Source organism: Mesoplodon densirostris, chromosome 10 (assembly GCF_025265405.1).
Source record: "Mesoplodon densirostris isolate mMesDen1 chromosome 10, mMesDen1 primary haplotype, whole genome shotgun sequence".
Taxonomy (NCBI): domain Eukaryota; kingdom Metazoa; phylum Chordata; class Mammalia; order Artiodactyla; family Ziphiidae; genus Mesoplodon; species Mesoplodon densirostris.
The window spans coordinates 60,410,192-60,424,564 of NC_082670.1; the positions used below are offsets into that span (position 1 = coordinate 60,410,192).

At 44.7% G+C, this 14,373-nt stretch overlaps 1 protein-coding gene across 3 annotated transcripts in view; it reads left to right on the forward strand.

The window, feature by feature from the left end:
- Positions 1–14,373, forward strand: part of STAC (SH3 and cysteine rich domain) — a 100,356-nt gene that overhangs the window by 23,976 nt on the left and 62,007 nt on the right. For 2 of the 3 annotated variants that reach the window (XM_060110105.1, XM_060110103.1), the window contains exon 2: positions 12,160–12,436. In XM_060110105.1, coding sequence (XP_059966088.1) covers positions 12,160–12,436 — 277 coding nt within the window. The remainder of the gene's footprint in view (positions 1–12,159; positions 12,437–14,373) is intronic. The other variant, XM_060110104.1, reaches the window with a different exon arrangement.

The window sequence follows — 14,373 nt, forward strand, 5'->3', positions numbered from 1 at the left end:
CCATAAACGAAAAGTGCTGTAACCTGGGGGTGACAACTAATAACTCATAGCTGTTCAGAATTCCATTTCAAGAGCGGGTACAGCCCCAGGAGACCGCCTCCATGACCAGATTTCCAGAGGAGACAGTCCCTGCGCATTTCCTGGGGCTTTTACTGCCTTTATATGAACAGCCTCATTAATGCCATTGTATTTATTTAGTTAAGGTAACACACCGCTATGAACCACCGAAGTTCAACGGCTTAACACAAAGAATACGTTTATTTCTCTCATCTGACAGTCCAAAGTGGGTATATGACTTTCTGTTGCTGCATAACAAAATACCACAAATTTAGCACCTTAACACATCTATTTAACCTCACAGTTTCTGTGGGTCAGGAATCTAGGTACAGGTTAGTCGGCTCCTTTGCTTAGCATCTTCCTAGGATGAAGTTAAGGTGTCAGCCAGCTCTAGCATCTCACCTGAGGCTCGGGGTCCTCTTCCAAGCTCACTGGTTGTGGGAAGAATTAAGTTGCTTGCAGCTTCGTGGCTAAGGTCCCCATTTCCTTGCCAGCTGGAGGCCAGGGATGCTCTCAGTAACTAGAAGCCACCTTGGTCCCAACTGGAAGCTTACTTCTTCAAGCTTACTTCAACAGGACGGTCTCACTCCAGCCTGCTAGGATGGCGTTTTATACAACACCGCACAGTAATAACCCTGGAGTGATGATCCCATCACTCTTCTCATACAGTGTAATCTAACCAAGGAAGTGACTATCCCATCATATTCACAGGTCCTTCCCATACTGTAGGGGAGGGCATAATGTGCTCTTGGCTCCCCTAAGGCCTTGTTATCTTCTTCTCCTGCCCCCTCCTTCCCCCTTCATTTCCTCCTCCTTCATCTACCGCTAGTTCAGTCGGTCTCCACCAGGGAGCGCCATACGTTTCCGACACTCTGTTAGTTGCCTACTCCAGAGCCATTTACTCCTTTCTCCTTCCTGATAAAATGCTAATACTGCTCTGGTGCCCACCCTTCTCTCTACCGCCCTGTTCTTCAGGAAACAGTGTTCTCAGCCCATGCACCAAGAAGGTAAATCCTGACTGGTCTAAGTGGATCATTCTCCTTGCCAGTGATTGGTTTAGGAAGGACATGTGGTTACAGTTCTGGCCAATAAGAAGGGAAATCTGATGGTGAGCTTGAGGGAAAGGTTTTCCAGGCAGGCTGGTAAGAACAGACATAAGGGGAGATGCCATCACCCTCCTGCTACTGAATATCTGCAAGCTGGCAGCCATTTTTTTGACCATGAGGGAAGCCAGCTTTAAGGCTGGGATGAAAAAGGCAGAGTAATCTGATAGAACCTGAGTCCTCTGTGATGTCATTCTGCTGCTGAATTAGCCATCCCTAGTGACTCCTGCATTACGACCTCATGTTATGTGAAGCAGTTATCATTATGCTTAAGCCAGTTTGAATCTAGGTTTCCTAGCACTTGCAGTCATAGGTACCTAAATGATTGTATGTGGCTGGGGGGATATCAATCTTAAATTGTGGCACCCACCCCAGAGCAGAGTGAATCAGTGTGAAGTATTGTGGTTCCCTTGCTTTACATACTGTAGTTGGAAATATTAATGATGCTGATGAAGATAATGATAAGAACAGCAGTTACACAGAGAGGAGTTACCTCTGTCCAGGGAATGATGTCAAAGTTACCAGCATGAAATTTGCAAAATCCATTGCCCCTGATTTTACTGAATGGCATCTAGAAGGATATAAGTATAGATTTGACATGTTCCCTATAGTCTTCTAGATTCAGTGCTCCCTGGTTTGAAAATCCAGAGTAAATGTGCCAAGACAGACTTCAGAGGAGATGTTAATGATTTGGCGTTAAGATCTTGAGTGAGTGCCTCTCTCCAATTCAAATCAAGGGAGCAGGGTGATCCAAATCAGAATTTAGCTGGTTTATGCATATTGGGCCAACAGTATTGATTTTCCCCATATAAAATGCACTCTAAATGTTCTTTTTAATTTTGTTTGTTTGTTTGTTTTGCCATAAACATGCATCCCAACAGTATGGATGATATAAACCGTGTGGTCCTTGACCCAGAAAACCAAGTGAACTCTTGGGGAATTATGTCCATCGGAAGTTTAGTTGGCTAATAATGCCGAAACAATTCATCTGCTTCTGCACAGTGACTATAACTTGAAAGGTATCTTGGAGCCACTCAATCCATTCACACGCATCTGGAGGAAGAAGTAGAGAAGGCAAGTCACGCATTAAGTTATCAAGGTAAAATACTCTAGGTAAACGGTTCCATAAAGCCAAACAGAATGAACATTCAACAGGCAGAATATGGAGAAATCTGTCAGCCTTCCATTTATATTTTACATAAATCCAATAAACAGATGAGGCAAAACTAGGGCATTTTGCAAAACTTGAGAGATTCGTTCAAGTCACATTGCTTGGGATAGATTAGCAGTTAGTCTCTAACAAGAATGGAATTTTTTCTTTTCAAGGTATATGGAAATGAGAATGGAAGCCAAACATCATCTGGGGTGGTCTATTTTTAGAGAAAGTGATTTGCTGAGGGTATTTGTCATTCATTCAGGAGGACAGCAAGCCCTGAGCCATGGCAGGCATCAGTAGTAATAGCCAGCTCTTGCAAGGAAAAGAAAATAATCCTTCCATTCTTGAAAATCATTAAAAAGGAATGTTATCAAGTCAAAGGCAAGCAAGACAGGCAGCAAGGGAATGAGAAAATTTAAAGCATTTTCTGTATCTATGCACGTATGGACCATAAATGTAGATTTTCTAGTGTGTGTTTCTCAGTGCACAGGTGTGAAACTGTGTGTTCAGTGGGTTACGTGTGTCTGTATTACATGTTTCTGTGAATGTAAGTGATAATAGCTAATATTTATTGGGTTTATTCTATGTCTCAGACTCTGTGCTAAAAGCTTTATGGAGATTATCTCTTTGCAATATCTCTACAGCCTATGTTTTCCATTCATGAAGAGGTTAATAGAGCTATTAGAAATCAAAACCAGGCCTCAGAGCCAGACAGCTTGACCATTTCAGGCAGTCAGCTCCCCAGAGCCCTCTAACCGCTGATTACATTACCATGCTGCAGAACAACCATATTTATATGTGTCTTTGTGTTTTGTTTGTTTGTTTTGGAGACAGTCTTAAAGGGGAGCAGTTCTCTCTATTATCTGCACTGCATTAAAATAGTATCGGTAAGTATATTTCTCACAAACACACCTATCTTCTTGGTAACATATTAATGGGTTCAGCAGCAAAATGAGTTTGAAAAGCTAAAATCTCAGAGTGTTTGTTTGGATTCCTGGTTGTTGTTTGTCTTCATCTTCAGACAGAGCCCACATAGTTCATTCTGGTGCCTTGCATCTGGCCTCTGGATGGTGAAAATCGGTGTGATGTTTGGGACTGGAAATTTAGGGGATTTGAACTCTCTTTAACCACATCTTTACATGGATCTCTAGTAGTCATCTCAAAATTAGCCCATCAAAAACAAATGCCCAGTATTCATCTCCTCTCCCCATCAGACATGCTTCTTCCCACTGTCCATCATCCCAGTAAATGGCCATTTCTCCAATGGCAACTGCTCAGGACAAAAATCCTTGGATTCATCTCTGGCTTCTCTCTTTTCCTCACACACCACATCCAACTCACTAAGAAACCCTACTTCAGAATATGCCCAGAACACACCACTTCTTACTATTTCCACTGCCATAGCCCTTGCTTAAGCCATCATCTGTCTATGAAAATGTTAGTCCTTTCTCCATGCATAAACCAGTGCAATGCTTTACAGATACAGATCACTCAAAGTCAGGCAGTGACTTTCCATCACACTGAGAATAAATGCAAAGTCCTCCCCCAAGGCCTCTGAGGTCCTGCAGGACCAGCCTCTGCGTGTGTAACCTTATCTTTATCCTCTGCCTCCTCACCTCCCTCTCGGTCTGTCCTAGTCACCGGTGCTCAAGCTCCTTGGCATTCCTCAAACACACAGAACGTATTTCCAGCTTGGGCTGGGAGGATGACCAGGATGAAAGGGTGCTGGTGGGGATGTTCTAAAGTGGCCCTTAAAAGAAGTATCCAGGACAGCCAGGCAATATTTGGCCAACAAAGTTGCACCTTCATCATAGGAATTGAAACCATGGCAGCTACACCCAGGAGAGTGTTCCTCCAGGGTGAGGTCTTTGAAAGGCAGTGATCAGAGGCCCCATATCTCCATTAAGCCAAGGGATATGGCTTTGCAAGTGGCACACATATACCTTGTGATGAGGTGACAAGGGCAGGGCACAAGCATGGATTTGGCAGTCTTGAGAAACCTGAATTTGATTCCGACTCCGCTGCTTACTGTCAGCATAACTGTGGGCAGACACTTAACCTTTTGGAGTCTCATTCTCCTCATAGTTCAGAATTTTGCAGTGATTTACTCTCCTGCAATAATAGTTTGGGTTTGTCAAAAATCTGCATATACCCATGGGAGGGTAGCATGTAAGTGCTGTACCAGTTAAGAATATCAGCTGGACAAGTTAAAGAAAATTTTAGTTAAAGGGACCAAAAAGTCCAACTTACAGTAATTTAAACAAGTATGGGTTTGTTTTTCTCACATAGTAAGAAGCCTAGAGTTAAGAAATTGCTGGCCTTAGCTTAGCTACTCAGCAAAGCCATCACGATCTTCCTTTTCTCTGCCACCTTGGCCTGTTGGCTTATGTCCCCATTGTCATGGGACAGCAAGAGGGCTGCTGCAGCTCTAGACATCACGTCTGTGTTCAAGACAAGAAGGAAAGAGAGAAAGGTAGGAGCAACCAAGTCTTCCCTCTTTTATCAGGAAAGCAAAACTCTGGAGAAATCTACATTGGATGTACATTGCCTTGGCCAGAACTGTGTCATAAGCCATTTCCAACGGTCAGGAAAGCTGGACACACTGCTGTTCCAAGAAAAAATGGAGGTTTTGTGAGGAAAAGAGAAGTAGGGACTGGAAATTGGGTACACAGCTAACAGAGTCTGCCTTGGGCGGGGGGGCAAAAAAAAAAAAGTAGAGTCCTACAAAAATAAAAAAAGGTTGAGAGCTGCTTTGAGAGTGATATAAGGTTGATTGAGACCTAATCCAATCTACAAGGAATTTACAAATTTAGTGTGGGAGACACACAAAAAGGGAGTGAATACGATACAAATTGAAATAAGAACTGGACCTGTGATGCAAGCATTATGTTATGGTAGACCCAAGGAGCAATTACTTCTGATTGGAATGATGGAGGCGTCTTCATTGATCTATTTGAGCACTTCCTATGTACCAGGCATTTCAACACTAATTGCAAAGGTCTCCCCAGTGAACAAGACAGAAAACCTGTCTGCCTTCATGGAGTTCACATTTTAAGGACAGAGACAAGAAACAATTAAACAAATAAAATGAACTCCAATTGTGACAATCCTGACATAGCAGGTGGCTTTCTCCAAGGGTGAGAGGGTGTTCCCAGACAGAGAAACAGCATGAACAGAGGCTCAGAGGCAGGAAAGTATATCCTCCTTGGTCACTTATGGCTGAAATTCCTTAAGTGAGGATGGAGGAACATGGTCAGCTTGGGTTGGCTGCAAATGCCTGGCTTGGTCAGAGTAAGCAGGACTGATTCTTGGCTTTATCACTTACAGTATGTCCTTTACCACTCTGACTCCCAGGACATCATCTACAAATTGGAATAATAGTCCCTCATAGAGCTGTAGGGTGGGTTTAATGGAACAGTGCCACACAGCAACTGCCTGATGAGGTGGATTGGAGGATTAAAGGAGATGATACACGTGAAGTTTTAGGAATAGTATGTGACACATCCGAAGGACTCAAGTGTCAGCTGTAACTAATACCATGCTTGTTGTCTTGTTACTTCTCCTCCACAGAAATGAGGAAGTTAGCACAAGCTGGCTTCCTCCTCCATCCTCCACCCCCTCACTACTTGTGTTTTGTTACTACAACTCGTGGTATTTTTATTACTGTTAAAACTAAATTACGTGTCATCTGTTCTAAATTACATGTCATCTGTTTCATTAAGTATTTATAACAGGTGAATTGTCTTTGTGAACCGTTTATACCAGTCATTTTAACTTAACCATGTTTAAATTGTTTCAAGTGCAAGTTCTTTTATGCCTCGAGTTTTCCATATTTTCCAATGCTTTTGTTTTCTCTGCTCCTGAGTGGTCATTTGTCTGGGTTGAGAATACTTGGGTCATAACTTTGTCTTACATTGTTTCACATTGGAGAAGAGAAACTTGAAGTGAGTCTAAGGTTTCTTTCTTCATGGGTGACCCACTTTCCTGCCTGTGTGTTTGGATGTCCTCCTTTTCTTTTGACACCTTGACGTTCTGACAGGACACTTGAACCTGCTGGCAGGAAAAGAGATATCTCTTTTCACCAGGCTGACCCGACACATGGTGGTTCCCTTATTGATGGGTTTGTCTTCTTCCCTCATTTAGCCCAGGAATTCTCTTTTATCTTTGAATAATGCTGCCGTTCTAGTCATTCTGAAGTCTTCTTCAGGATCCAATTATTTCTTTATGTCTTCTCTAATGATTTTCATCTTCTTGTATCTTTGTAATAAGTCCTGTGTTTTATGTGAGCTTCTCAAACATAACCCCACATCGTAGGATCACCTTTCTGCAGAGTGAGTCCTTTTTGCTATTACCTTTCCTGTTTTAAATTTTACTGTGGTATTTACTGCTTGCTACAAATTCTTTTCTTGACTCTAGCGAATCCCTTCCTTGCTAACTGAGTTTGATCATCTCAGCTTTCGTGTCTTATTTTTCAGAGATTATATGTTTCCAAATGTATTGAAAGCACAGAGTGTATATAAAATTTACTTTTTATTCCAATAGTAAGCGTTTTCACAGCTATGTTCTTCCCTTACCACCTGAGTGGTGTAATATTTACTTATGTTTTAGAGGTTTTCACACACACCATATTATTGGTTTATGTTTTATGTTCTTTCATTTCTAAATGAAATGAGTTTTTCAAGATCTGGAATTTCTGCCTAAATGTAGTGAGGAAAGTCGCCTTTGATCACTTTGGGAGTCAGGTAGATGTTGTTAGAGTCCTCGTGTTATGTCTTGAGCTAGAAGGGAGGTCAATGTTAAGTGCCTATCATTAGTTGCCTGAGACAGCAGCCTCAGGAACCACACAGAACAAGCAAATAGTTCATCTTCAGCAAACGGCGGCCGTTAACAGCAGCAGCAGCATTGATCAGTTTTGACTCCATAAAATTTTAAATTCATCCTCCGTAGATGCGTTGAGTAAATAAAGTCAAAGATGAATGACAAACTGAGGGGAAAAGGAGAGGAAAGGTTTCATCTCACTTGGGGAGATACATGGGCAGATATTCATTTTACAGCACTAAACTCAGGCTTGTGAGTGAAAAAAAAAAGCATGGGAGATGTAACTCACTCTTTAATTGTGGTCTAATATTCCATCAAATGGGGTACTGGATTAATTAACTGTTTCTCTATGGATGGACATTTGATTGCTTCTAGTATTTTCTTGAGGCAGAGACCTGCATTTGTTCACCAAAATCCATTTTCGTTTCTTCCTGGCTATACAAATGGCAGATGAAGTTTTTATAAATCTATAAAATATGTACATAACAATAAAAAGACCTATAAACTACTAGGTAATGATTAAATTTTGAGCAGTTATTTTCTGCCCAGATAGCAGTTCATAGGTACCATTCCCTAACAAAACTAACCAGGGCTCCTTGGAGAAATGCTGGCTGCAAGACTGGAACAGGGAAAATATAAGATAAGCCTGGAGAACCCTGTAGTGTTAGCAAGTAAGGAAGTCTTCAAAGATAGTCAGGGCATGTGGAAAAGGACACAGATTCAAACCTAAAGGAGCTTCCAGTGACCAAACCTGGGACAATTAGAGTAACAAAATGATGGTGGTAGGAAATTGTAACTCAGAATAAAGCAAAGATCCATCAGTCCATACTAATAGAAACAAATAATTAATAAATAGGTGAAGAGGAGGAGAATACCAATTAATTAATATAGAAGGATAATGGGAATAAACTATCACCATTAGGCAAACACCAGGTAATAAGTTTTGCAGGCAAGAATCATTGATGGATGTTGAAATTAGAGGACAAATGCATGATGAGAAACAGGATATTTACATCATCTCAAAGTAGTTCCCCTACATGAAACTCATTCATTACAAAGAGAAAAAGAGTAACTTTACAGTGGAGCAGCCTGGCTAATATCACCTCAGCCCACTGACCAAAGTTAATATCACCAATAACAGGACATACTGATGTCAGGTACCTCCTAATATGCTGCACTGAGAAGAACACATCACTTTTGTCCTATTCTTACTGAAAATATATAACCTCAATCTAATAATGAGAAAACATCAGACAAACCCAAATTGAAGGACATTCTACAAAATACTGTTTTGTAGACCTCAAAAAGGTAGAGGTTATGAAAGACAAGAAAGACTGAAGACCTAACATAGATCAAAGAGACTAAGGAAATGAAATTAAATGCAATATGGAATCCTGGATTGGATCCTGGACCAGAAAAAAAGGCATTATGGGACAACTGGAAAAATCTAATAAGATCTGTAGATTAGTTAACAGTTTTATATCAGTGTTAGTTGCCTGGTTACAATCAATTTACTATATTGTACTATGTAAGACGTAAACATTAGGGGAAAGTGAGTGAAAGTTACACGGGGATTCTACTATTTTGCAATCTTTGTATTACTAAAATTATTTTTAAATAACAAGTTAAAAAAAATAGGTCATGCAGTTTTCACTATGTTGCCCTTTCATAGGTGAGCAATCCAGAGCCCTGCTGAATTGAAGAATTCAGAATAATTTTCTAACACCTAATAGCTAATGTTTAAAATCAGTAGGTTTTTTTTTCCTCATTTGGTGTAATCTAACTCTGGGGATTTTTCTTAATTATCTGAAAGAAGCAGATCTGTTGTTCATTTGAGGAAAGAAACTGCCCTTAGCCCTTATCTTTAGCTAAATAGATTGTTAAAACCAGAGAAAGCGTCAGATGGGGCTTTAAACAGAATTGGGATACTATTTGCTGCTCTGATTCTCCAAGCTGCTATTAAAGCAAAAACCGTTTACTAGGTTCCTATAAATCTAATGTGCAGCTTTAGAGGGGTTCTGCAGTGCTTTCAAAATGAAAAGTCAAGGATCAGAAACAGTGTATGAAATACACAAAGGATTCAGCCTGTAAATTGACAATCCATTAGCCACTTTTTTCAACAACTAAGTTTTTCTTGAGTTAACAGAATACAAAATAGCAGAACCAGGGTATGGAAAAGTCTCCAGATGTAGACTCAGATACTTATGTTCAACTTCTTTTTTCTTTAATTGAAGTATAGTTGACTTACAATATTATATTAGTTTCAGGTGAACAACATAGTGGTTCAATGTTTTTATAGATTATATTCATAGAAAGTTATAAAATATTGGCTATATTCCATGCTGTACGTTACATCTATGCAACTTATTTATTTTATACCTAGTAGTTTGAACCTCTTACTATCCTACTATATATGTATATGTATGTGTGTGCGTGTGTATCTGAATCACTCGCCTCCTGTCTAAGTCTCCCTTCCTCCAGCGTCAGTCCAATTTATAGCCAGAAGGACTTGACGTGCAGAAGGTGTGTTCTGCTCCTTTGCTGGTTCCAGGCCCTCACCTCTGTGGGGCTCAGTCTCACAGAGCGATTGCTCCATAGCCCCCTCGCAGTTAGCTTTGCTGGAGATGGAGGGTCGTCTTCAAAATAAGTGCTGTGCTCCCAAGGGCTCGTGACTCCCTTCCCCTGTATCAGTGAGGATGCGCTAGGTTACAGTTCAGTAACAAACACTCCAAGATAACCCAGGAGCTCCTCCTTCCTGATCCTTTGGCAGTTCCAGCCCCTCTGCTGGGTCTGGGCTGTAGGGTGGAGGGAAAGGGACAAGAGTCTTGGCGGCCCATAGTTTCTGACCTTTTATGTAGGTTACTGCTGCTTCTCAGGCTAGCCCTTTCGGGCTGATGACGCCCCATTGCTGGTCTTAGTGGGGCTTCTCTAGAGGGCCCTGCAGGGTGTTCCCACCCGACGCTATACAGTTCCCTGAAGTAGAACACTGGCTTCACACGGTCCCGGCCAACTTCAAATGGGCAACAAGGCACAATCCCACCACATGTTTGGAAGGTGGGGAGAACAGCACTGTATTGCTGTGTACACACGATAGATACTCCACTTAATGGTTCAAAACACCAGCCATCTCTTTAGTTGATGATTCTATGGGTTGACAGTTTGAGCAGGACTCAGCTGGGCAGTTCTCCTGGTCTCATCTACGCTTCTTGATTCCCTGCAGGGAGCAGGGTGGCTCTGGTTTGGGGGTGTCACTTGAGTGACGGGGGCTTCTGGACTGTGTGTCTCTCATCGTCCTTCAGGCTATATCAGGTTTGTGCATATGGCAGTTTGGCAGGTTTCCAAGAGGGCAGACAGAAGCATACAGGGCATCTTGAGATTTGGGCTTGGAAGTGGCTTAAAGTTGCTCTGCTGCCTGCTGTTGGTTAAATTCCCCAAACCAACAAGATTCGAGGAACTCCAGCTTTGATGGGAGGAGCTGTGAGGTCACCTTGCAGAGGGGCATGGGAAGGGGAAGGGTAGAGAACTGTGGCATCCACCCCAAGCACTAAGACCACCACATCTTCCTGATCTTCTGTGGGAGAAGTTGGGGGGCTGATGGCTAGATTAGGTGGCTAGACTCGGCAAGGCCAGATCAAGACATCTTGTGTGTCCAGTAGGGGTGTCTGAGCACACTTGATGGAGGCCTTTATTAGAATAGTGTGATGAGCACTTTTTTGTCTACAGCTTTGGGGCTTAGACATTAATTCCAGGCAACAGGCATGGATATTCAATCACAAAAGGAAAACTGCCTTAAAAGTGAAGTGACCTACTACAGGTCATGCAGCTGCTAAGTGGTTCATTTCTTTTATCTGGGGAGAGGGGAAACTATGCACTAAGGGCTGGTGATTAAAAAGCATAATGGGGCTTCCCTGGTGGTGCAGTGGTTGGGAGTCCACCTGCCGAAGCAGGGGACATGGGTTCACGCCCTGGTCCCGGAAGATCCCACATGCCACGGAGCGGCTGGGCCCATGAGCCATGGCCGCTGAGCCTGCGCGTCTGGAGCCTGTGCTCCGCAACGGGAGAGGCCGCAACAGTGAGAGGCCCGCGTACCGCAGGAAAAAAAAAAAACCAGCATAATAAATGCCAGAGACTTAAAAGGCCACTGTGGCTGGGATGGGCAGAGCAAAATACGGTGGTGTGAGCTGTCATTGGGATCCAGAATCTACCAGTCCCTGGAGCCCATGGCAAGGAGCTTTTCTTTAAATTTATAAAGAACAAAGGGAACTCTGTGAAGGATTTTAAACAACAGGCTCACATCTTGTTTCCAAAAGACCCTTCTGGCTGCCATGTGAAAACTAGATTGGAGGTACAGACTGGACCAAACCGAGTTAGGATTCCTCCAGCCCCGTGTGCTTCCACTCCATGGGTCCCAAAGGCAAAGGAGAAGTGGTCTAGTTTGCCATGACCAAAACCTAGAGGCAGGGCACAGGGAGGAGCAGAGAAAGTCAAATGGATAATTTCACACCGTGCCCTCCTCAAACACACACACAAGCACACGCACACGCACACACACTGCTTTGGACCCAAGCAGGCTTGAGAAGTTCCGGCTTGTGTTCTGTGATACTTTAGCCAGATTAATTCCGAGTCAGACAGTGGCCTCCTCTGCTTTGCTGTGTGAACAGACAGATGGCTGCCAAGGGACCACAGCAGAGAAAGACCAGCAGAGACCCCAGCATGAGGGACCCAGCCTTTGAGCCCAGGAGTTCATACAATTAATATTTCCAGTGATTCCAATTCAAAAGGCAAATGGTGTCCAAAGCAGTGGGATATTTTGACAACACGTGGGTGGGAGGGTAGGGAGGCAGAGAGGAGGGACAGGCGGTGGAATAGGGGCTGCTGACATCACCCACCCCCTCAGGGACATCTGTGAGCCTCCCCAGGGGCTGAGGAAGTCCGTAGAAACAGAGCAGTCCATGGAGCAGGCCTCAGCCCCACAGCAGGAGTCTGCACTATTGATCGTAAGTCTGTTCTGTCATTGCATTGCAGCTCCAGAAACTAAAACGATCACTTTCTTTCAAGACCAAGAGTTTACGGAGCAAAAGTGCTGACAACTTCTTCCAGCGAACCAACAGCGATGTGAAACTGCAGGCAGACATGCTTTCGGAGGTCAGCCCCAGCTCCAGTCTGCTCCCTGGCCCCGGATGCCTGACGTCCACAGTCACCAGGGCCGGCCTGTACCCAGGTGGCGGCAAGGCCCACGCCTTTCAGGAGCACATCTTCAAGAAGCCCACTTTCTGTGATGTCTGCAACCACATGATCGTGGGTAAGCCGTCCCTCTGCCTCTGAGTCCAGGTCCCTGCATCCCTGCAAAGCCAGGTGAGAGGGGTGTACCTGAGTCCAGGTCCCCGTGGACAGACTCTGAGCCTGTCTGATATGCAGGAGGGTGGTTTGGGAGCGTTTGGGGTAACAGTATGTGTCAACAGGTAAGGGAAGCAGGGCTGGGCAGAGGGAGACACTGGGTTGTGGTACAGATGGAAGAAAGCTCCCAGCCGATCCCCGGGGAGCTCTCAAGCCCCGTACAGTCATCTCGCGTTGAGGCCAGAGGTCTGGGACTTTGTACCCCTGCATCACCTCTCACTGGGTACGGGCAGCCCCTGGGGAGGGGGCAAAATCTTGAACAGAGCAGTTCTTTTTAGCTAAGGGCAGTGAAGGGAGAAGGAATCCGTGGGAGGCAATCAAGGTGCCGGGCAGTTGGGGTTCGAACGCCTCTGTTCTGCAGGGAGATCTGAGTGACGCGTTGCAGGGTCCTCTCCAGTATGCGTGGCCGTGTCTATCTGGGGTCGCCTGGGCAGGGGGTCTGTGGCTTGGTGAGCTACAGGTGAGTGACAGAGACAGGCAGCTGTGGAAGGCAGGAGACCTCAGGGAGGCACTGACCCAAGCAGGACAGGGGATTCGGTTAGACTGGTGATTACAACTCTGGACCCGAAAAGGACTCACTCCTGGTACCTCAGAGAAATGGTGATAGCCTGAGCGTCTTGGGGGTTGTGCCCAGATGAAGAGAATGACCTATAAAACGTCCCAGCTAGAAGGAAGACCTGAGCCATTGAGAGCCAGGCGCACAGAAATTCTGCAGTTAACACTCTTCTGTCTGTCCCATGGTGGAAACCCAGTGACCAAACAGATGGAGGAAACCATAAAGGTACTTCGGGTGGAACTTAGAGTGAATTGAAACCCGTTGTTTCAAGAACAGCAGCGTGTCCTGGTGATTGACGGGTCACTGCAGAACAAGAGAGAAGGGGGAAGGAGACGCCCATGTGTGCTCTCAAGGGGCAGTTAGGATGTACCCACCCTAGGAGAAGTTGAAGGGCAGGAGGCTGGAATTAAGAGAGGAAATGAGGCTGGAAATCAAACGATGCAAGGCTGACCGAGATGGGGACTGTCTTCTTGAGACGGTGCTGATCCTGCAGATATGAAGCCAAGCAAAGCCTAGAGTGCCTGGACAGCCACTGAGAGGGTAACAGGTGTGAGAGACAGGCCTTCCCCACGTGGGGTCCCAATGCCAGGCCCACGCCTTACCTCCTGCTCACTTACGGCCTGGATGCTGTAGCGCTGGGCTTGGCCGTGAAGGCTTCAGGGAAGAACACTTTAAGATCAAGAGCCTGTTTCCCAAGCTGGGAGCCAGGGCCCAGTGTGGGCCTGATATGTCGTTCATCTCACCTTCCAGCTCCTCAACCCTGAAACCCACCCTTCCCAGCCCCCCGTTTCCCCTTCAGTACCCATTTCCCATGGCCCAGCACCTCTTCTGAGTATGACAGTTGTCTCAGGTCGGATTCCCTAGAAGCAGAGCCTGACATGGGGACTCAAGTGCACGTAATTTATTGAGAGGGTGCTCTCAGGACAAGAGGGAGAGAGAGAAGCGGATGGAGAAGGGGAGGAACTAAACTAGGAAGTGGTGTTAGGTGGATCCTGCAGGAGTCTGGAGCATGAGTTTCACCAGTTGGTCCTTCCTTGAGGCCAGCCTTTGGTATCAGTGGGCTTCCCTCCTCCTCCCATGATGGAGGTCATTTCAAACCCCTGAGTAAAGTGGCTCATGTTCTGCCGATGGCAATTTTCTGAAGAAAGGGGCAGCTGTGGGCCATGAGCAGCCAGCACACATACCACCAGTGTTATTAGTAAGGTTTTGCTGCTATAACGAATTACCACAAACTTGGTAGCTTAAAACCACACAGATTTATTATCTTATAGTTCTGGAGATCAGAA